The sequence below is a fragment of the Littorina saxatilis genome, linkage group LG17, assembly GCF_037325665.1.
Source record: "Littorina saxatilis isolate snail1 linkage group LG17, US_GU_Lsax_2.0, whole genome shotgun sequence".
NCBI lineage: Eukaryota > Metazoa > Mollusca > Gastropoda > Littorinimorpha > Littorinidae > Littorina > Littorina saxatilis.
The window spans coordinates 54,211,933-54,236,046 of NC_090261.1; the positions used below are offsets into that span (position 1 = coordinate 54,211,933).

The 24,114-nt window shown below is 39.8% G+C and overlaps 1 protein-coding gene across 2 annotated transcripts in view; it reads left to right on the plus strand.

Moving 5' to 3' along the window:
- The window catches only part of LOC138953986 (mitochondrial import inner membrane translocase subunit TIM50-like), a 47,215-nt gene that overhangs the window by 6,121 nt on the left and 16,980 nt on the right, over nt 1-24,114 (plus strand). The window contains exons 1-8 of one of the 2 annotated variants that reach the window (XM_070326014.1): nt 6,417-6,809; nt 8,839-8,870; nt 11,479-11,500; nt 12,165-12,223; nt 12,774-12,893; nt 13,644-13,751; nt 14,289-14,387; nt 15,083-15,239. In XM_070326014.1, the coding sequence (XP_070182115.1) occupies nt 6,434-6,809; nt 8,839-8,870; nt 11,479-11,500; nt 12,165-12,223; nt 12,774-12,893; nt 13,644-13,751; nt 14,289-14,387; nt 15,083-15,239 (973 nt within the window). In that variant the 5' untranslated portion in view covers nt 6,417-6,433. Of the gene's footprint in view, nt 1-6,416; nt 6,810-8,838; nt 8,871-11,478; nt 11,501-12,164; nt 12,224-12,773; nt 12,894-13,643; nt 13,752-14,288; nt 14,388-15,082; nt 15,240-24,114 lie in introns of those variants that run through there. The other variant, XM_070326015.1, reaches the window with a different exon arrangement.

A 24,114-nucleotide genomic window follows, 5' to 3' on the forward strand; every position in this document is an offset into this window, starting at 1 on the left:
GGGAATGTGGTGAAAAAGAGTGCTAAAAGTAGTAAGTCGGCCTCAGATCCATTTCAAATATTTATTGCAGAAAAACAAAATACAAATTAAAAACAAAACCACAGAACCATTACCAGGTGTCATAGGAATGTTTGAAAACAATAGTTTTAATTTTACACTGTAAATACAGGAATCAGAATTAAACACCTCAAATTGGCATATGCATAATGAATCACCTGGAATTGCAACAGGGAGATACTGAAGTAATTGGAAACAAACACTTGAAATTGACAGAGAAACAATTGAAAATATATTACTGACATGAGCGTACAATATTTTAATGGAAGTGCATTTTTAGCACGAAGCATCCGCAGGAGGATGCACTAACAATTACATAGTGCCACAAAATGTGTACGGACATTTCACAACCGTGCATTATTAGCACAGAACACATACATGGGGGCGCACAAAACATTATTGTACCATGATGATGATCGGGATTGTTGAAGATCTTTTCTTGTGCAAGGCGCCCCTGTATGACCGCAACTGATCCAACCGGCCGCATCTGAACAAACGACGTCGAAACGGCGCGAAACACGTCCTCTCGGTTGGTCTCGGATTGACTCGGCTCCTCTCGGTCTTTTTTTTTTGTGTGTGTCTTTTTTTCTTTTCCTTATGGTCGGAGTGGTATATTTATGTACATCTTAGATATAAAAAAAACACCCGAAAGCTGTGTTTAATCGTTTCGCGTAAATTGTACATTTTTTTTCAGCTTTGAAATTGTTTTGGCTTGGAGAGTCAGCGCGCTTTGGCTTGGAGACTAATTCTCCACAGGCGCGTTCTTCCCGACCGCAGATACCAGCGTCGTCCGCGACGCTGGAATAAATCTGGATGGCAGTATGGCTACAACTACGTCGTTTAGTGTAACCATAACCCCTGAATGTATGAACAGCAGAAAAGGCTGTCTTTGACGTCACTGTATAATAAGAAGCACAAAAGGGATTTTTTGGAACTTTCTCTTGGTTGGAGACAAACATGTCCGCAATGCATTCGTGCATCAAGCTATCCATGCAGTCGTTTATTGTTGATTCTTTAGCTCCTCTATGGCAGGGGGATTTTCACTTTGTTTTCCTTCAATTTCACTATGGGAGTTGTTCTTAACATACGTTTGTTAAGAAAATTTTGGCTGATTGTAAAACAGCTGTAATATACGGCAGTCCAGGTTGTCCTTCAACTGTAAAAATGAAATAATGCTCTTTAAAGTATCATTTACAACAGTGGTGGCTGTTTTCACAAGTATGCTACAAAAAACACGACAATACATAATACATAAGGAAAAGCCCTATGTTTGGTCAGTTGGTGAGATAGGTAAATGTTATTTTTGTGTGACAGTTCTGATGGTTTTCAAAGGGCTAATTCTTTGCTTTTCGACATATGCCCAACTGAAAACGCTTTAGCAACTCATGTGCACATGACAACCATCTAAATAGACTACATGTTCGCAGAAAACACAATACTGATTATAGAGGGAAAAATAACGGCTCTTTTTAAAAGCACGTTTAGTAGTGAAGTACTTTTAGGATTGTTTGGAATTTTTTACCAGCAGACACCCTTTCACTGCTGAGTGTCTTAGTATTGTAAGATGTGTGATTTGAATTTTGGTTTAAAGGTGCCTTTGGTTTGAACACCCCCACCCCTACGAGGCAGAAATACAAAGAAATAGAAGGAAATTGAGCCTATTTGGAACCAGACTTTAGTATGTTCCCATGGGGGGATTCACGGTGCGAATGACACTGCGTCAGCTTGTTCATTTATCTTTAGTATTTTCTTCAACTTTAACTTTTAGGACCATGTATGAGGTTGTGGCAAGCTAAATACACAACACGACGACGTCTCGGAAAAATAGTAAGGATTATATAGGGAAAAACAACAGTGTCAGTTAATGTCCGTTTTGAAGGTGTTAGTGGTTGGGGATTTTGAAAAGCATCAGACATGAGGCAGATACAATCCTTTCTGCGTGTTCTGGTGCAGAAAGAGTTTTCAGTTTATACATTGGGGTGACCAGTAGATACCGTTTTACAACCATAGCCCCAAACGACATTTACAGAGCCCAAAGAAGGATTAGGGTCAATTTCAAAGCCACTTTTCCATATGAAGCGCCAACTTTATATGAAAATGTGTTTAATAAACATCAAAGGACTGAGGTTGAACTTTCTGATAAGGGACATTTTAAACCTAGTCATTGTCACTTCAACGTTCCCTTCACTAAAGTGGCTAAGATGCCTGGACTATAAGGGATGTAACCTTCCGTTAAAAAAAAAAAAAAAAAAAAAAAAGTCGCGTAAGGCGAAATTACTACATTTAGTCAAGCTGTGGAACTCACAGAATGAAACTGAACGCACTGCATTTTGTCACAATGACCGTAGTCCGCCAAAACGGAGTGAAACTGACGACCCTGTTTAGCGCGGTAGTGGTTTCGCTGTGCTGCATAGCACGCTTTTCTGTGCCTCTCTTCGATTTAACTTTCTGAGCGTGTTTTTAATCCAAACATATCACATCTATATATGTTTTTGGAATCAGGAACCGACAAGAAATAAGATGAAATTGTTTTTAAATCGATTTCGGAAATTTAATTTTGATCATAATTTTTATATTTTAAATTTTTCAGAGATTGTTTTTAATCCAAATATAGCATATTTATATGTTTTTGAAATCAGGAAATGATGTAGAATGAGTTGAGCGTAAATTTGGATCGTTTTATATAAAAAAATTATTACAATTTTCAGATTTTTAATGACCAAAGTCATTAATTAATTTTTAAGACACCAAGCTGAAATGCAATACCGAAGTCCGGCCTTCGTCGAAGATTGCTTTACAAAAATGTCAATCAATTTGATTGAAAAATGAGGGTGTGACAGTGCCGCCTCAACTTTTACAAAAAGCCGGATATGACGTTATCAAAGACATTTATCCAAAAAATGAAGAAAAAAAAACGTCTGGGGATATCATTCCCAGGAACTCTCATGTAAAATTCCATAAAGATCGGTTCAGTAGTTTACTCTGAATCGCTCTACACACACACACACACACACACACACACACACACACACACACACACACACACACACACACACACACACACACACACACACACACACACATACACCACGACCCTCGTCTCGATTACCCCTCTATGTTAAAACATTTAGTCAAAACTTGACTAAATGTAAAAAGCCGACCTACCGACCCTTTCTTTTTTGGTCACGTTACCCTAAACCAACATATATTTTTGTTTGGCCTGAGTTCTGACTAATAAATTTGCCTTTCATTTGATGACAAAAAGTCCAGGCTGGTTGGCTGCAGGCCGCCCTTGAACGTCTGTTGTGAAGTCATGGAGAGATCTGATCGAGCTGGCCTGAGCTTGTATTTATTTGTTTTAATTTTATTTTGTAGGTCATATTCATCTGCATACGTATAAGGAAACAGTGCAACATGTTGGTGAACTTTCCTCATAGCCTAGTAGGCCGCCAGACAAAAAGGAGTAAACTGGTTGTTGCTTTCACTTTATAATATAATGTACATTTCATGAACATGCTAAACAAAAATAAAACATTGTTTCAAGCCGAAAATGAGTATAGTTTGAGCGTTAAAAGAAGTAATATAAATGTTTAGGAAGGGGTAAACATAATGGGAGGGAAGGGTACTGCAGAAACTACAAAGATATCTTGGCCGTCAGCGGCTTCATCCAAATTTAACCACATTAAGTTTACTCCTATATTCAATGTCATTACATTTAGTCAAGTTTTGACTAAATGTTTTAACATAGAGGGGGAATCGAGACGAGGGTCGTGATGTATGTGTGTGTGTGTGAGTGTGTGTGTGTATATGTGTGTGTGTGTGTGTGTGTCTGTGTGCAGGGGTCGACACTAACTTATTTGGCCTGGGGCCACACTGGCCCCAGAGATGGAAATTGCTGGGGCGGAAAACAAAAATCTGGGGCCCACTCTTATTCATGCTAAGTATATATATATATATATCAGAATCCCCACTTTTTCCAAGTGGTTCTCCGCCATAAGATCTGCACGGGCGGGCAATGCATTGTCTGTTTTTCTTCGTCGTACTGAAGCCAGGGAAAATCTTTCAACCATTTGACATTGAAATTACAACAGCGCTTCGAGCTTTTGGCTGCATCGGTCTCCTTTTTCCGTTTTTCACCACCCTGTTCTTCATCTTCATTTCCATGTGTCGCCACATTTTGTGTTTGGCATTTGAAGGCGATACTTATCTCTCACGCTAAAGAGCGCAATCTGGGAGTTATTTCCCTTGCGGCATTGTCCTTCGACGATTTCAATGTGTGTTTTTTCTTGACTGCGGCATTGATCGTAACGCAAATTTCAGTGACGACTTTGACTGGCGATTTTTAGTGATTGCCTCTGGCATTAGAATTTTCGGTTTGTCATTGTTGGAATTTATCCTGGGGCGGAGTGGGCCCCAAGCTTCGGCAATGTTTGGGGCGGAACACAAAACTCTGGGGCGTTCCGCCCCCCGCCCCCGCTAGTGTCGAACCCTGGTGTGTGTGTGTGTGTGTGTGTGTGTGTGTGTCAGTGTGACGTGTGTGTGTGTGTGTGTGTGTGTAGAGCGATTCAGACTAAACTACTGGACCGATCTTTATGAAATTTGACATGAGAGTTCCTGGGTGTGAAATCCCCAGAATTTTTATTTTATTTTTTATAAACGTCTTTTATGACGTCATATCCGGCTTTTTGTAAGAGTTGAGGCGGCACTGTCACACCTTCATTTTTCAATCAAATTGATTGAAATTTTGGCCAAGCAATCTTAGACAAAGGCCGGACTTCGGTATAGCATTTCAGCATGGAGGCTTAAAAATTAATTAATGACTTTGGTCATTAAAAATCTGAAAATTGTAATTAAAATTATTTTTTTATAAAACGATCCAAAATTACTTTTATTTTATTTTTCATTATGTTCTGATTCCAAAACCATATGAATATGTTATATTCGGATTAAAAACAAGCTCTGAAAATTAAAAATATAAGAATTATGATTAAAATTAAATTTCCGAAATCGTTTTAAAAACAATTTCATCTTATTCCTTGTCGGTTCCTGATTCCAAAAACATATAGATATGATATGTTTGGATTAAAAACACGCTCAGAAAGTTAAAACGAAGAGAGGTACAGTAAAGCGTGCTATGCAGCACAGCGCAACCGCTACTGCGCTGAACAGGCTCGTCACTTTCACTGCCTTTTGCACTAGCGGCGGACTACGGTCATTGTGATAAAAATGCAGTGCGTTCAGTTTCATTCTGTGAGTTCCACAGCTTGACTAAATGTAATTTCGCCTTACGCGACTTGGTTTACAACTTCAGTCGCACTTCTGATCTAAGAAAAGAAAGAGAAACTGGCACAACTGGTACTTCGTTTTGTCCTAATAAATTGTTGTGCTGTTACATGTTTTCTATGAGTACCTGGTCGATATTTACTCTTGACTGTTATCCAAGCATCCCATTCAAGAGTTTCATCAGTCCCTGTGCTCTTACCACTGTTCATTTTCCTGAAGGCCGTGGCTGGAGAACCGACGAGTCGGTTCCCGAGCCTTGGGGCTCAAGTACCGACGAGTCGGTTCTGGAGCCCCCAGGCTCGGGGACCGACACTCCAGAAGATACCTTTGGTTTTTTTTTAGGACCGATTCGTTCATTTTATTAAAAGATTTTATTTTAAGTTCAATTCGGCAAAGAACCGTGGTTTTTGCTTTATTGGAGAAAGGTTTAATGGAGATTAGTTTTAGACTCAGAAAGACTTGAATTTCGGCATGAGTCCCGAAATATCATTAATCTTAGAAGTGTTGAGGAACAATTCAAATAGCGTATAGCAAATTTTTAACTTCAATTTTGACCCCTGTCATGTTCTAATGTCTCCTATATCAACATAAATAATGACTCGTATTGATTCTAAATCACTACTGACACTTCAATTAACAGTGAACAAGGTATAATTAATAGGTGATTATATACTTGATTTAGTGATTAGTTCATTAAATATCAATTTATCAGAAACAGGAATACGCTATGTAGGCTACTATATTTCGCTTGAGAAGTAACGTTTAAAAATAATGTCCCACATTTCTTCCTAAATCGGCTCATAGCCTAAAAGTTGTCAGTCAGGCCGGTACATACTGAATTTCAGTGTGCCAAACTTTGCAGACAAAAAGAACCCCGTGACAATGTGCTGAAATTGAGGCCGTTAAAATTATGGTAAAACTGAAGAAATATTTTGAACTTTTTTTTAAGTCGAGTCAGATGTATACATTTACAAGGTTTGTAACGCCAACGGCAATGTGCTAGTGGATCAGGGGGAAACAACCCCTCAGCAATCTTTCAAGAAAGAAAACAGGTAAGGTCATTAGTATCAAAATGGCCGCTTACAGTGCGTGCATGTGTTTGCTACGGAGGTGTAGAGGCCGTCTACGCTTGTCACACACAATAGCTCGGACATTGACAAGTGGTGGAGGTGTAAGACATGTATTACCAGCTTGTGCCAGAAAGACAGTTCTTCCCCAGTTGAGTGTTCTGTACTCAACGCAAACACCCGCTGGATCCAAAGGCTTGAGTGACGAAATTCTCAAGGAGAAACTCGCCTCCTCAAAAGCAGCAGACGACAAAAAGACAGACAGTGGAGATAGGTCTGGCAAAGACGAGGGGTCAGAACAGAAAAGTGGTCGATGGACTGGCAAGAATGCTTGGAAGTTAGGCTTAGTTTTCCTCAGTGGTTGGTCGGTTATGAGTGGAGGGATGCTCATTTACACTTGGGGTAAGAAATGCAGTTGTGTAACTAACTTGTAACGTCACTCCTGTGGAGCAAAACAACAAAGAAACACACACACTCACCTTGAAATTGTCATTGTGTCTATTAATATAGAGAGGCTGCCTTTGTAAAACAAGGAGAAAATATAGAAACAATGTTGTGCTCCAGTGGAACTCTCATTTTAACTTTTTTTTAAGACTTCCAAAAATGTGATACAATCAGGTCTTAAAAAAGAGTGGTTCCACTGAAGTAAAAGGATTTTTGGTGAGTGAATTTCAAAGTTACTATCGCACATTGGAACTTTCAGTTTTATACCCCTAAAAAAGGAATCGTGTATGCAGGGATGTCGTTAGGCGTCAGACATCGGACATATAACGATGAAAATCCCCAAATGTCCGATTCACTTTGCCGCATGTCGGTCAGATGTCCTATCGTTATGTCCTATCGTTTTAGCCTGAGCGTGGTCAATGGTCATTGTCCGATATGTACTCCATTCCTTCGGACAGCGCGATATTCTTTAATTTCAAGATACAAATCTTCTAAAAGACCGAACGCTCTCGTGTTCAGCTGACACTGAAGTTGCCAGTTAAGTGCCGCGTGCGGATCTTTTCTTTTGTCGGGAATTCCCAAACCGTATGCGGTGTGCGCCGTTTGGGTATAACCGTCTCGGTGCAGCGCACTGATCTAAAAATAGTGGATTATTTTTAGATCAGTGCATGCTACAGGAGTACGGGAGACAACTCCAACTGACTAAATTTGTCATCTGCTTTTGTTTTCGATACGAGACGAAGCACTGAATTATGCCGCTGAAAAAAAACTAAAGCCTGCAAAAGATCAGCATTAGATCAAACCGATCATTTTGTTTTTCAACTTTTATCCAAATCATGCAGTTTGTAATCAAAGTAACTTAGTAAGAGCTCTGAAGTTGTTCATGTTGGTTTCTTTTTTGTGGTTTCTTTGAAACTAAACAAATACAACATTATACGCACACTGTGTTGATGTATTTACTATATTATGTGTGTGTTCTACAGCGCGCGCACGTGGGTGTGTGTGCGTGTGTGTGTGGGCGCATGACTTTGGAACAATTCCATCAGTGGAATGTGTTATAAGCCAGGGTTCGACACTAGCGGGGGCGGGGGGCGGAACGCCCCAGAGTTTTGTGTTCCGCCCCAAACATTGCCGAAGCCTGGGGCCCACTCCGCCCCAGGATAAATTCCAACAATGACAAACCAAAAATTCTAATGCCAGAGCCAATCACTAAAAATCGCCAGTCAAAGTCGTCACTGAAATTTGCGTTACGATTAATGCCACAGTCAAGAAAAACAAACATTGAAATCGTCGAAGGACAATGCCGCAAGGGAAATAACTCCCAGATTGTGCTCTTTAGCGTGAGAGATAAGTATCGCCTTCAAATGCCAAACGCAAAATGTGGCGACACACCCCTGGTGTAAAAAGACATGGAAATGAAGATGAAGAACAGGGTGGAGAGAAACGAAAAAAGGAGACCCATGCAGCCAAAAGCGCGAAGCGCTGTCGTAATTTCAATGTCAAATGGTGGAAAGAAAAACAGACAATGCATTACCGCCCGTGTAGGTCTTATGGCGGAGAACCACTTGGAAAAAGTGGGGATTCTGAAGGTAATGTTATATACCTTTTTCATCAATATGAAGTAAAAGAACAACTAGATACGTTGATGCCGATCATGGGGTACAGTACTGTACACTCTTTTTCACTTTTCTTGTGTTTTTTATTATTAATTTTTTTTTAATAAGAGTGGGCCCCAGATTTTTGTTTTCCGCCCCAGCAATTTCCATCTCTGGGGCCAGTGTGGCCCCAGGCCAAATAAGTTAGTGTCGACCCCTGTAAGCTGTTTGGCGCAAATTCATAATGTCCTATTACACTTTCTGAAAGCGGTCAAATGTCCTATTGATGCTGAAGAACTCAGGACATTTGTCCTATAGGTATGAATTTGTAGCAACATCCCTGTGTATGTTCTGCAATCTGCCAATCAACTTAATGATTCTTTTTTTCACAGGTGCTCCACCCCTTGATCCAGAAGGCAATGAGGTAATTTCTTTTCTTAGAACAGATCTATGCATATATGGGTCATTCTCAGAAATGGTGGTCCAGTGAGAGTGAGTAGGGGTGACATGTATTTGAAATCATGAAAAAGTAAATAAAAATTATTTCTACCACGACTTTTTTCATCTGAATCTATTCCTGAGACATTAAAACATTGTTGTATGTCAATAAAAATGGTTTCTATACGTTGGTGTTGTTTTTGTGTGCTTTTCAATTGCGAAGTTCGGCCGTTTCCGGATCGCCGAAGCGTTACACGACTTTCGTGATCAACAATATGGTCAGTCTCATGGCTAAATCAGTAAATGCAAACATGCAAACACCAACAAATTACTGCAATCGACAGTCAGGAGTTCAGTCTTGGGCGTAGCAACACATCTTTGCAAAAACTCACGCTGAATTTGAAGTTACGGGCTTCGAACCAAAAATAATGAATGTCGTAACGCATCGTATCCGGACTCGATGCGCGAACATCGGACAGCAATGTGCTCTATGACTTTGCCACATCACGGCTATTTTTAGCTCTTTGGCGCACAGGAAGTTCGAACAAGAAAATAGTCCTTTGAATCACAGCCAAATATTCACAGAAAACACCAGAATCATATCATTTGCTGAAACTCATGGCGTCGTTTCCTGACCTACGTTACGACTGAAGATGGTTTTTACTTAATTGTCGAGCCTGCAAAGCTTTGTCACAAACTTACACACTGCGGATGGCGACAATGTCGTGTCGGAAGGATATCGAGTGCAAACAGTCTCTCAAAGCGCGAAGTTTAGAGGAACAAAGTAGCGAAGAAGTTTTCGTATCCTCGGATCGTCGATGTTCGACATTCATCAAATACTTAATTTAAAATGGGTGATCTGAACGCAACAGGAACTTTCAACAAATACAGCAAACTCTGACGAATTGTGTTTTGTGTAGTTATTTTGGGTCAGATGGGTTTTGCCGGCAGGAAAGGCCAAACAGTGCAGATTCATGTCTGTCGCACAGGAACCGAAAGTGGTTCAAGCATTTCGTTTCTGTGTTGCGACATTCACCTTAGTCAGTTCCAAATGTCATTTTTTGACTCACATGCGAAGCAAAAGTGAGTCTATGTACTCACCCGAGTCGTCCGTCCGTCCGTCCGGACGTCCGGACGTCCGTCCGTCCGTCCGTCCGTCCGGAAAACTTTAACGTTGGATATTTCTTGGACACTATTCAGTCTATCAGTACCAAATTTGGCAAGATGGTGTATGATGACAAGGCCCCAAAAAACATACATAGCATCTTGACCTTGCTTCAAGGTCAAGGTCGCAGGGGCCATAAATGTTGCCTAAAAAACAGCTATTTTTCACATTTTTCCCATTTTCTCTGAAGTTTTTGAGATTGAATACCTCACCTATATATGATATATAGGGCAAAGTAAGCCCCATCTTTTGATACCAGTTTGGTTTACCTTGCTTCAAGGTCAAGGTCACAGGAGCTCTTCAAAGTTGGATTGTATACATATTTTGAAGTGACCTTGACCCTGAACTATGGAAGATAACTGTTTCAAACTTAAAAATTATGTGGGGCACATGTTATGCTTTCATCATGAGACACATTTGGTCACATATGATCAAGGTCAAGGTCACTTTGACCCTTATGAAATGTGACCAAAATAAGGTAGTGAACCACTAAAAGTGACCATATCTCATGGTAGAAAGAGCCAATAAGCACCATTGTACTTCCTATGTCTTGAATTAACAGCTTTGTGTTGCATGACCTTGGATGACCTTGACCTTGGGTCAAGGTCACATGTATTTTGGTAGGAAAAATGTGTAAAGCATGTGAGTCGTATGGGCTTTGCCCTTCTTGTTTACCAATATTAGTTGAAGTCCTTACCTTTCATAACTAGAATGTGTTGGGTAGAACACAAAAATACTGCAGAACTGATAAAAAATGCACAAAGGATTGAAGGCTTAGGTGGTTTAAAGTTGGAATTTGGTTTCCATGTTACAACATTCATCACGTAAATACAACACTTTAAAACGTCTCTTATTCAGCAACCAATTACTCTTTTTGTCTAATTTTTGCATTATTATGTATAGCAAACAATAGACTTCATAGTAAAAACAATTATTTTGTATTTCTTGACACTTTATTTTTTACTTTGTATGTAACACTTTGGACCACCATTTCTGAGAATGACCCATATATATATATGTGTATTGAATAGACCTTTGCTGGAAATAACTTTGTCAGGATTTTCAAGCGCTTTGTTAGAGTTTTTTCAGAACATTGTTTATTTACAAGTTTGTAACTGTAAGTGTAAGCTTGTTCAGAAATGCAATTTAATTTTAAGTACAAGTAAAAGTACTTTCAGTTTTATTTAGCTCAAAGGAATGCGGGCACTGTCAGCTAAAGACATAGATCTACATTTGTACATAGGTCCATCATATAATTAAAAGAGTTCTGTCTGGTACATCTGATCATGTACTTTTTTTGTGTTAGTATACAGATGCTGTTAAAGTTAGTTTGTACGTTTCTGTTAAGGCTTAAAAAACAGTGCTTTTATGCACACTTAATAACTGTTGATAATAATTAACATTGTCATTGTAACTTTTGTTGTTTCAGATTGAAGATGAGTTCAGTGAATGTGAGTAGACAGTTTACAGATAAAAAAAGAAGAAGAAATGAAGCTATTTGTGCTGATTAATTCACAGTCGGACATAAGGGTTACAATGCTCTGTACATGTATGTATGTGGTTGCACGGAGAAGCAACATCCAAAAATAAGGGATCGTCTATCACAATTTATCCGTTATGTATCTTTTTTCATCCATTTCAAAGACTGATACTGTGAAGAACTTGCAGTTCAGGTGAATGTTTTGTAAATGTTCCTTAAAATTACCATGCTTGTTTTGTTTATATTTACATACATGTATAATACATATTATTCAAAATAATATAGTATACACTGTTTACACATATTACTTACTTGCTGCCCATTATGCCAGTTGGCATGTAGGGCAGCAACAAAGCCTTTATTACTGTTTCCGTAACATACTAACAAGCCTTTTTTTTTTAAGGGACTGGGTTGTTAGCCCAATGCCCAACCTGGAGGACCAGTGGATTGCGCTATGTCATTGTCAGACCTCTACCCTTCGACCTGCCTGGCTTGAGTGGCATAATCATAGCTCTGACTCTATGAGCTTGTTAATGTTATGTTTTATCATGCATGTCCGTTTGTATCCTCAGTTGCAGTAGTAATCACATACCATATGTATGTTTAGTTTTAACTTTTTTTCCTCTTTTTTTCAGTACCCAAAATGACAGCTATGTTCAAGAGAGCCTTTAAAGAAATGAACTTATTCACAAAGGTAAGTTCTGAGGCAATGTTTCACACAAATGCACTTGTATGTGTTCACATGCTCGCATGCAGGCTCGAGGTCATGACAGTAAAGAATGTATTTTAAAGAGAAATGTTGTGGAGAAATATTATTTCTTTTCAAGTACATGCATGTATATAAATACTATTCTTCAAAGAGTTAAGCTTAAAGTCACACACTGCAGGTAAAGAAAGGATTATCAATTGAACTGTCCCGTTTTCCACCAGCAAACATGATCGGGTAGTTGTCTCCCCTCAGGTTATAAGGAACATTATAATTTGTGTGCATAATTGCTAAACATACAACAACAAAAAGTGAAATGATTTGTGTTATTTGTTACCATACCTATAGTATGATCACTGAATAGCAATTCAAATTTCAGTTCATGAGTCCAGAAATATGTTCGGGTTTGAATCTCTGATGTTTTTTCTTTTGTTGTAAAGAAAAGTGTTTTTCTGGCAATAGAAGTTGCTGTTTGCTTTGTGAATTGCTCTTTACTGTTATGAAGATGTTAATGTGTTGTGCTGATCTTGTTCAACAGAAAATCAAAGAGCCCTCCAGAGATAAGCTGCTTCCAGACCCACTAAAGTACCCCTACATTCAGCCTCCCTACACCCTGGTGCTGGAGCTGACTGGCGTTCTTGTTCATCCTGAATGGACTGTGAGTTGGCGAGGCGGGATTTTGTTTGGCATACTCCAGATTTATCCCCGTGGAAGTGGCGTCACATACTGAAAGAAGAGTAAACATTTTTAGATTCATTCAGTGTGTTGACGAAGCTCACGCAGGGTTTAATTTGGATCTTGCCATTTGGATTTTATCTGAACTAACATAGATAACAACAGCTTTTTTGCTGGGGTGTAATTCTGTATTACTCAATCATGTACTGCCTTTTTGGCAGTGTCATTATTCATGTGTTGGTGCTTGTATTCAATCAGTCTGTAGAACTAGAAGCATGTTTGGTTCACATTGATTCACTGGTGTTTGTTAACGGAATTAATTTCACTCTCGGTAGTCTGTCAAGTCAATACCTGTTTCATGAGTCAAATTAAGATGAGTGGAACCTGCGGCGAGAGGATATCTTCCAAAAAAGGACACCTTCCTTTGTCCATTTGTCTGCTAACTTCACCGAAATATACCTTCTTTTGTGTTTGCTTCTTTCAAATGTCCACTCCTGTGGCATGTACAAATGCTACTGTCTTCTTGAAGGCCTGAATGTGAAGAAACTGTTGATTTGATTGAGGTACCGCTGTACAAGTAGCTACCCCAGTAGTCAAAAGAGTGTAACGCTATTCAGTATTGGAGTTATCAGATTTGATTACCCAGTTGTTGCTAGAGGAGTCAAGCGCTAAGCTTTATTTTAATAATCAGGTTAGGTAAATATATGAAATCCTTTCTTTTGCATTTGTGCAGTATAGCACAGGATGGCGTTTCAAGAAAAGGCCGGGCATTGACTACTTCTTGCAGCAGGTTGGCCCACCCTTGTTTGAAGTCGTTATCTACTCACAAGAACAGGGACTGGTAAGTTTGATCAGTTTTTCTTGTATAGAGGCTTACTAGAGATGCTTGCACATGTTCTTCTGTCTGTCAGTTTCTGCCAGTGTCTGTGTGTGCATGAGTTTCTGTGTGTATCTCAGTAAGTGAAAGAGAGAGGGAGTGTGTGTATCTCTGTGTTTGTGTGTGTATGTATGAGTATGACGCATCTCTGGGTGTTCATTTGCATTTATTTCTGTGTCTGTTTATTAGTTTTTAGCTCATACATATGGGTATTTAATATTTATACATGCTTATTCTGGAAGTATGTGTAACAAGCACCGAGTGTGCAAAAAACAACAACCTTACCCAGCCCTGAAAGTCCAACAAATGGTGTACTCACCTTCGGCTAGTGAATTTACTAGCCAGAGAGCAAACTTTACTTGCCAAACCAACAATTTGTTTCAGCAACTTGACTCACATTTGGCGAGTAGATGAACATTTCTACTCGCCAGTTACATGTTTCTACTCGCCACTTTCAGGCCAGCTACCATATAATAAAACACACTCATACTCGGGTTGCAGACTGCAGACCCCCTTGTTTCCCACCTTGACCCTCAGGGGTACGTCATGTACCGGCTGTACAGAGATGCAACACGCTACATGAACGGAAATCACCTGAAGGTACTTGTATACAATTACAGCCACTTGGCGCTCTCTGGTTGTGATATTCAGGCAGTCTTTGTTATAAATGGACGACAGTTTCAGTGTTCTTCGCAGACATGTAGGACAATTGGTCAGTTGGACCTGGATTGAAAATATGCAGTGTTGTTCCCAGACTCAGAGGAAAGTTCATAGAGAATTTATAGTCTGCAAAGATAACCCAAACAAAGCATTTAAAATTTGATTGATTGAACGTTCAAATATGAATATTGCTGGCTAGTGCACATGTGAGTGTCTCCGTGTATAAAATCAGCATTAACTTTCATTAACAGGCAGACAAGGAATGAACAGGCTAATTTAAGAATGCTATGCTTGATTTTATTAATCATGCAGATATTGTCCTCGTCCTGGAATTTTGGCATAACTCGATTCTTCGCCATTTTGATGTTTTTTTTAAATTATAGTGCTTTAGACTAAGTAAATCATTCTCCATGAGAAATATTCTCTTAAATATGATAGACAATACATAATTTTTAACATTCTTTTTATCTTTCTATTCATATCAGGTAAGAATATAAACACATTTTCATAATAAAAATCAGTTTGGGTTTTCTGCTGAAAAGCTGTCTAAAATGTGTTTTGCCAAAATTCCATGACGACGGCGATTCATAAACTGTTCTCTTTGCTAAATACTTGGATGTGTCTGCCTCCCACAGGACTTGGCATGTTTGAACCGTGACCTGTCCAAAGTGATCATGGTGGACTGGAACCCCGAGGCCACGAAGCTGCAACCGGCTAACACTCTCAACATTCGCAAATGGAACGGTAACGAGGATGACCGCACCCTTGTAGACCTGGGACATTTCCTCAAAAGTAAGTCTTTTTTTTCTGGTACAGTGAAACTCCCCTTGTGAGACCTTCAAAATCTGAGAAAATCAGAACTTAAAATGGAGGGAGTTTTTGTTCGTTCGTTTGTTCATGGGCTGAAACTCCCACGGCTTTTACGTGTATGACCGTTTTTACCCCGCCATTTAGGCAGCCATACGCCGCTTTCGGAGGAAGCATGCTGGGTATTTTCGTGTTTCTATAACCCACCGAACTCTGACATGGATTACAGGATCTTTTTCGTGCGCACTTGGTCTTGTGCTTGCGTGTACACACGGGGGTGTTCGGACACCGAGGAGAGTCTGCACACAAAGTTGACTCTGAGAAATAAATCTCTCGCCGAACGTGGGGACGAACTGACGCTGACAGCGGCCAACTGGATACAGAGAAAACAAGGGTCCTAAAAAAGAGTCTTCAAAGGGGGGTTCCACTGTAGTGTGAACATATCTGTTGTCTAGTGTTGATGTTCAACATCATATCATATGTACGGCCTGAAGGCTAGATAAGCCTGTTACCGGCTATTCGATTTCATCTATATTTGTTGCTTTTTTTTTAAAATTCTGTTTTTTCTGTATGTTTGTGAATGCTCAGCATTTTTTTCTGGTATGCGCTCCTTTAATCGGTCAAGTCAACTTCAAACGTGAATTGTTTTCAGTGTTTGTCCAAAGAATTTTGAAAGTATTGAATGATCCAGATGTAACAAATTTACAATGTTAGATGGCAAGTTAAAACAACTCTGCTCGTAAAAACTGTGTGCTTAAACATTAGTATGAACAGCTTTGTTTGCAATTTTGAATGGATGGCCTCTGTTGGGTTATTGTACCCAGGTTTGTCATGCTTCTGAAATAAAAAGGCTTCAGCAATGGTGTTGTATAAATCATGAGAATTCTTAAAAGTCTCAATCATTTCTCCTCTTACTCTTTTAAATTCTAAACTTGGTAAATTGAACAGTGTCTAAGACGGGCGCTGTGGCGGGGTGGTAAGACATCAGCCTCTTAATCGGAAGGTCGAGGGTTCGAATCCCGGCCGCGGCCGCCTGGTGGGTTAAGTGTGGAGATTTTTCCGATCTCCCAGGTCAACTTATGTGCAGACCTGCTAGTGGCTTATCCCCCTTCGTGTGTACACGCAAGCACAAGACCAAGTGCGCACGGAAAAGATCCTGTAATCCATGTCAGAGTTCGGTGGGTTATAGAAACACGAATATACATGTACCCAGCATGCTTCCTCCGAAAGCGGCGTATGGCTGCCTAAATGGCGGGGTAAAAACGGTCATACCCGTAAAATTCCACTCGTGCAAAAACACGAGTGTACGTGGGAGTTTCAGCCCACGAACGCAGAAGAAGAAGAAGAACAGTGTCTAGCTTCTATTTCAACTGAAGTTATACTTGTATGTATACCAATGGTTTACTTGGTTATTGGTCACTGATTTTCTTACTAAAAATTATCGAATTATACTCTCTGAACATCTGTTCTTTTCCTTTTTCTGCTGCTGTTTTTCTTTTAAAGGTTATGTTCTCACTCGTTTCGCATATTCTCCACCATCCTGATTCCAATCAGGCATTTAAAGGCACAGTAAGCCTCCCGTAAACCATCACAGAGCTCCCCGAGCGTCTAAATACAGTACAAGCATACTTCCATTTGAACGCTCACCGAACGGGAACATCCTGGCTGCTTTCTGTCGAGCGTGAGACATTTTCAAAGAATTTATTTTCGTAGACTTGTTCCGTTAACAACAACGGCGCCTCGTTTTTGCGCTAGACCTAACTTTTAAAATCTAAATAATAAATTGACAGCTTGTTACACAAACATTCTTTAATCATAAAAGAATTCGTTTTTCATCAAGACAAGATCAGAACAATTCGAAGTTGTGAAAGTTTAAAAAAAGAAAAGCCCGGAAGCAGGGTCACGCAAGGGTCGTAGCAGACGACGGCCGGTTTATCAGTGCAAATCGCCGTTCCTCTCAACAGTCAAAAGCCATCGCTAGAGTTCTTGTGAACCACAGCCGTTGTTTCGTGCATACAAAAAACGTGCTATTGTAGATAAGCTCACGTCGAGTCGCATTCAAATGACTAACTATGACGACTGCATTGTGAAAAGGGAAAACTGGATCACACGGGTTCACGATGGCTCAGGGGTAAGATAAACCACGCAAAAATAAATTCTTTGAAAATTGTTCGCTCTTTACGGAGGGCACCTAGGATGTTCTCAATTGGTGAGTGTTTAAATGAAATGGTGTTTGTAGTGTGTGTAAAAGCCTGACCGTATCTGTGATGGTTTACGGGAGGCTTACTCTGCCTTTAATCAGATTGGTTTTTTCACAAAGAAAAGTATACGATAGGAAGGGAGATAATTCGGCGTCTTGCCATTTGTTCTGTATGGCAAGGTTACGTCCCTTTAGTTGTGCTGGACAGAATGTTCTGTTCAACTTGTTTGTTTCCACTGGGTGTGGTATGACAACGGAAATCACAAGAGTTTTTTTTCTTCTGGTTACGTACATGAGGGAGGGGGGTGGGGGGTTGTGATATATGGTCTTGCTACAGTGGCTTCTAGTAAGTATCCCCCGGAGAAGATTTTTTACTTTAGGTATGAGTTGAAGATTTTTAACGTTAAAAGTACTGACTAAAATAACAGAGAATAAAATCGATGCTGAATCAGTCTTGTATGATCGCCTCCTGGGTTGTGGAGACAAAAAAACAAACAAACACTTGTCATTGGATTGTAATTTTTGTCCAAATTCTGATAGATTCAGTCAGTCCTGTTACATTTTGGCATAGACCATTTATCCTGGACCGCCAACTAGCTCTCTCTCCGCTCTTTCTCTCTATTACGAGGTAGCGCCACTCGCATTTAGGAACCTACGCTTACATGGCCTTTTAGAAATCAGGGGGATGTCATATCCGGTGTCGATTGTAAACATGGACGAAGTTGCCGAGGTAAGTTCTGAAAATGCTAAAATAAACTCAGCAAAAGTGCATATGGAACATGTTTTTCGATGAGTTTTGTTAAGTTTAGTTTGGAGTTTCGGAAAATCCAGTTCATTGTCACCTCCCATTGTCACAAATAACTGGAGCGTGCTTTCTTTTCACTGTCTTCGAATCGCTGGCCTTTCAAACCTGACGCCACGCGCCCCTGAAAGTAGAGAGTCGTAACCTCAAAGGGTCACGTGACGAGTTGGCGGTCCAGGCTATTTGGTCTATGATTTTGGAGACCAATAAGGCTTTGTCAGAAATCTGCTGCAGTTGCGTATCTTGTTCTCTCTCTTTACATTTAGTCAAGTTTTGACTAAATGTTTTAACATAGACGGGGGATTTGAGACGAGGGTTGTGGTGTGTGTGTGTGTGTGTGTGTGTGTGTGTGTGTGTGTGTGTGTGTGTGTGTGTGTGTGTGTGTGTGTAGAGCGATTCAGAGTAAACTACTGGACCGATCTTTATAAAAATTTTCATGAGAGTTCCTGGGTATGATATCCCCAGACTTTTTTTTTATTTTTTCGATAAATCTATTAAATGTCTTTGATCACATCATATCCGGCATTTTGTAAAAGTTGAGGCGGGACTGTCACAGCCTCATTTTGTAATCAAATTGATTGAAATTTTGGCCAAGCAATCTTCACCGAAGACTGGACTTTGGTGATGCATTTCAGCTTGGAGGCTTAAAATTAATTAATGACTTTGGTCATTAAAAATCTGAAAATTGTAATTAATAGTATTTTTTTATAAAACGATCCAAAATTACGTTTATCGTATTCTTCATCATTTTCTGATTCCAAAAACATATAAATATGTTTTATTCCCCCCTCTGCTTCTTTACCTCTGTAAACTTGTAGAGCTAGTTATTTTTCGATAAACACCCAGCAACCAAACAAATAACGACCCAGCAACAACCTGAATCCTCGATAGCGCAATGGGTTGAGAAGCTGTTCTGCGGCGGTACTACTTTTGCGACTGAAAAGTTCCGAACGCTCTTATGTACGAAATATACATCTCTGGAGCAAACAATACAAACATACCGCATTTAAATTAACAACTACAGGCTTGAACACATGAATCTCCATATAAAATCCATGAGTTTGGTTGTTTTCTGAATCTAGGTCTGCTGTGCACAAACGTTCATCACAAGCAAATTCCCAAGGCAAGTAACTCTCATACTTTGTCTAGCGACAAGAGTAGTTCCCCTTTCAAATTTCTTTTCACTCAGTTTCTGCGACAACAGACTGCAATCCGACGGTCAGTTTTCAACAATATTTCATTTAATAAACAGATCACACGCAACCAAATGCACACATCTCATCAATTTAAACAACATAAAGCGGTTTCATACACTATTTTCCCCAGAAAACTGAACTTCATACAGTTTTTAACGTTGGAACACGGGTGCAAAAGTTCGTCTGCTAGTCCCATTTGACGAAAGAACATTATCCTAAGCGATACCAAAACATATACAGAACACACAATATCTGCCTTTGCCGCCACAGCAGAATAACAGCATATCTGTGTACTTGATTTTAGTCCAAAATAGGAAAACTGACAAGAAGTGTTAACAGAATGGAATGATTTGAACGGAACTATACAACCGCGCATTAATCGATCGCCTGCGCAGGTTGACTGGTTGAGTGAATAGGATTCGATCAAACTTTCGCAAAACAACTCCTCTTTTCTTTGAATAACTGAAGAAAGGAGGAATAAAGAGGTTACACACCTCGTCTCGGTGATTATAAAAAATAATGGTCTCAGTTCGCGGTCATGAAAAAGCTCGCTAAAGCTCGCATTTTTCATGATCCGCTAACTTCGACCATTATTTTTGATAATCACTGAGACTCGGCATGTAACCTCTACATATTCGGATTAAAAACAAGCTCTGAAAATTAAAAATATAAAAATTAAATTTCCGAAATCAATTTAAAAACAATTTCATCTTATTCCTTGTCCGTTCCTGATTCCAAAAACATATAGATATGATATGTTTGGATTAAAAACACATTTAGAGAGTTAAAAAGAATAGAGATATAGAAAAGCGTGCTATCCTCCTCAGCGCAACCGCTACCGCGCTTTTCTGGATTGTTGATGGTGGACAGACGATGCTACGAGTGTACGGTCTTGCGGAAAAAATGCAATGCGTTCAGTTTCATTCTGTGAGTTCGACTGAGCTTGACTAAATGTTGTATTTTCTCTTACGCAACTTGTTTTGTTGTTGTTGTTGAACGGAATACAGTATGTTTTAGTATTTCACTGTAAATCAAATTATGTTGGCACAGCCATCCACAGTTTAATCATTCTAGAGGTCGGGAAGTGTATGTTTGGATGGTTAGGGTTGAATAGTTCATTGTCTTGCACAAATTTGACGGAGGCAGCAGAGATATAATGTCAGCCTATTAGCTTCCACAATCATCATCATGGTAACTTTCAAATATTTTGGCAGAGGCAGGAGATCGGAATTGATTTCTCGATGTTTGAAGTGTTTTTTTCTACGTTTTATGTCATCCTGCTCAGCCTGTCATTAAAAGAAGATACAATTTGCCCTTCCCTGCACACAATAAGGATCATCTCAGTTCAATGGATTTAACCTGAGGGGTAAATGTAAAACTGCTGCTACTTTGATTTTTCTGCTGAGGTCAGCAAAATCTTAGGCTTGGTGTGGGGGTAGTGGGGAAGGGTTCAGATTTGTAATTTATTATCTCTTAAAAAAAAAAGAGATATATACTTATATATATATATATATATACACAATGAGGGAGAGAGACGGATCAGGTATGGTGATGGAAGGTGTTCAGTGTGTGTGTGTGTGTGGGGTTGTATTTGAGACAAGAAATTAGTTAAGGGGGGAAGTAAGGAGCTCATGTGAAACACTTGAAGACATCTGCCTGAAAGTGTATGCATGACTATACATGTGCATGCATATACAAGCAGTCTTATCTGTTTTCTTCAGTTTCATCTCTCTCAGCTCCTCCCTCTCTTCCTGCCTGTCATTTTGCTCAAGCACAAACTTCTCTTTCTCAACTCACTCTCTGTCCTTATGCACGCATGCATGCACGCACACATGCACGCACACACACACACACACACACACACACACACACACACACACACACACACACACACACACACACGTGCTCACAGAGTAATCCTCCTTTTCATGTATAAGTAATGCTAAGGGAGATAAAAGATTTATATCTGAAGGATGTGGAACGAGTTACACCGTGAACCAGAATCATTGATACATCATTGCTTGCGTGGGGCTTCAAATATTGATGGTATGCTAGGAGCTGTGGTGCAACGCTTGCATAGGCGGTGCTCAGGGGTAACACTGACACAGAAATAATTTGGTCAAAGAAATGCATCCTGTTGAGACTGATGGAGAGTGAAAGCCTTCATTGTGACAAAGAATTAATTGATCAATCAACCAACCAACCAATCTATAAGTTAATGTTCTTGTCTGCCTGGCTTTATTTTCCCATTTAAGCCTCTTTTTCTGCCCTCCCCTCTCTCCGTTATGCACGCACACATGCAGTCATGAGTAAATGTGTTGTTTAAAAGAAGTGTGTTAATTGTTGGATCAATTATCAAACTATCACTTCGGGGTAAATGTCTTAAGGATCAACAACTGCCAATGGTTGTTTAGGAAAGAAAGAAGAACTCAGACAAACTCAGAATAAAGAAAAGAATTGGTCTTCCACTGTCGGAAAATGTTAACCGGTTTGTGCAACTGAAGCTCAGAACTTGCACAAGGACAGCAAGACGTTGGTGCTGTTTTTCAGAAATCACAGGACACATCAGAGGTCAGGTGGTAATCTGAGCACACCTGAAAGTTCTGGGGTCCAGCCAAATTATTCTTAGATAAAGAAAAAGAGTGTTCGGTTTCAGACCTGAGACGCGGTTACTAGGTTGGCAAGGTGATGGGTGATATTCTTTTAATGGAGAGAAAGTGGCATTTTATTGATCGTCTTTTTATTTCCCCTGCTCGTTTTTCATCGGCTGCCGCATTCACCTTTCATGAGCGATATGGGCGAGGCATGATGGGGGAAATTCAGTTTTTTTCCTCTCTCTCGCTCTCTAAAATGTGCAAGCGTATGCAACCACCCAAGTACACCCCCCCCCCCCCCGCAACACACACACTCACTGAAAAAGTCCCTCCTCCTGCCACCCCCTTCAACATTTCGTTACGATTCCAGACATGCATCCAATGCCTGGTCACCTGCTCCCGTCCCCTTTATCCTAACCACTCGTAACCCCTCCCCCCCACACCCCCTTCTCTCGTCCCGATCCCCTTGTCTTTTCCCACCCCCTGCACCCCCTTCCCCACAATTCACCTCCATTTCTACTTCAAACTCGTATCCATTGAAGTCTACACTGCTGTCGCCGGTAGTCCTGATTTACGTGGGATCGTGTTCGAAGCATTAAACATTGAAGTGATTTGCCCAGTTACATGCAGTGTTGCGTGACGATTGCGCGATTTTTCTGTCTGCGTTTTCTTTCTTTTTTTTTTACGTAGGAGGTAATGATCTCTAATTCATGATTCTCCCGGTTGGATTTTCAGGGTTTGCGTCTGTTGTTATATTATGGAGTCAATGGTTTGCAATGTCATTCACGAACTCCCACTAACAATTTTTAAACAGAAAAAAAGAAAAGAAAAAAAGTTCGTAACAAAAATGCTTTTAAATGGAAAAGTACAGATAGAAAATGAGACAGAAAAGAAAGAAAACACAGAGGGACGAACAGAAGATAGAGGTTGATGGACTTGATGATTGACTGGTCAGTGAAAATGGATGGATGGATACACACACTGGCGGTCAAGGAGATTTAAATTCACGAATACCGTGCAAAGAGGAGTTGTGTACATGTACAAATAAACGTATTGGTTACTCTCTCTCTCTCTCTCTCTCTCTCTCTCTCTCTCTCTCTCTCTCTCTCTCTCTCCCTCCCTCCCTCCCTCCCTCCCTCCCTCCCTCCCTCCCTCCCTCCCTCCCTCTCTCCCTCTCTCTCTCTCTCTCTCTCTCTCTCTCTCTCTCTCTCTCTCTCTCTCTCTCTCTCTCTCTCTCTCTCTCTCTCTCTCTCTCTCACATCAATGGAATCTGCAAAAAAATTGCTAAAAACCGGTTTCTTTTGTCAAAGTTACAAAGCATTATTAATCTAGACACAAGAAAACTATTTTACAATGCCCACATAAAACCCCATATTGATTATGCTTCCATAGTATGGGACGGGTGTAGTGAAGTTCACTTGAAGAAGCTGAACTCGCTCCAGCGTAGAGCTGCTAAACTAGTTCTGCCCAGTCCATCTCTTTCTACAAAGGAAAAGATGAAAAGTATTGGGATGTTAAGCTTAAACAAGTCGTGTAAGGCGAAAATACAACATTTAGTCAAGTAGCTGTCAAACTCACAGAATGAAACTGAACGCAATGCCATTTTTCAGCAAGACCGTATACTCGTAGCATCGTCAGTCCACCGCTCATGGCAAAGGCAGTGAAATTGACAAGAAGAGCGGGGTAGTAGTTGCGCTAAGAAGGATAGCACGCTTTTCTGTACCTCTCTTTGTTTTAACTTTCTGAGCGTGTTTTTAATCCAAACATATCATATCTATATGTTTTTGGAATCAGGAACCGACAAGGAATAAGATGAAAGTGTTTTTAAATTGATTTCGACAATTTAATTTTGATAATAATTTTTATATATTTAATTTTCAGAGCTTGTTTTTAATCCAAATATAACATATTTATATGTTTTTGGAATCAGAAAATGATGGAGAATAAGATGAACGTAAATTTGGATCGTTTTATAATTTTTTATTTTTTTTTACAATTTTCAGATTTTTAATGACCAAAGTCATTAATTAATTTTTAAGCCACCAAGCTGAAATGCAATACCGAAGTC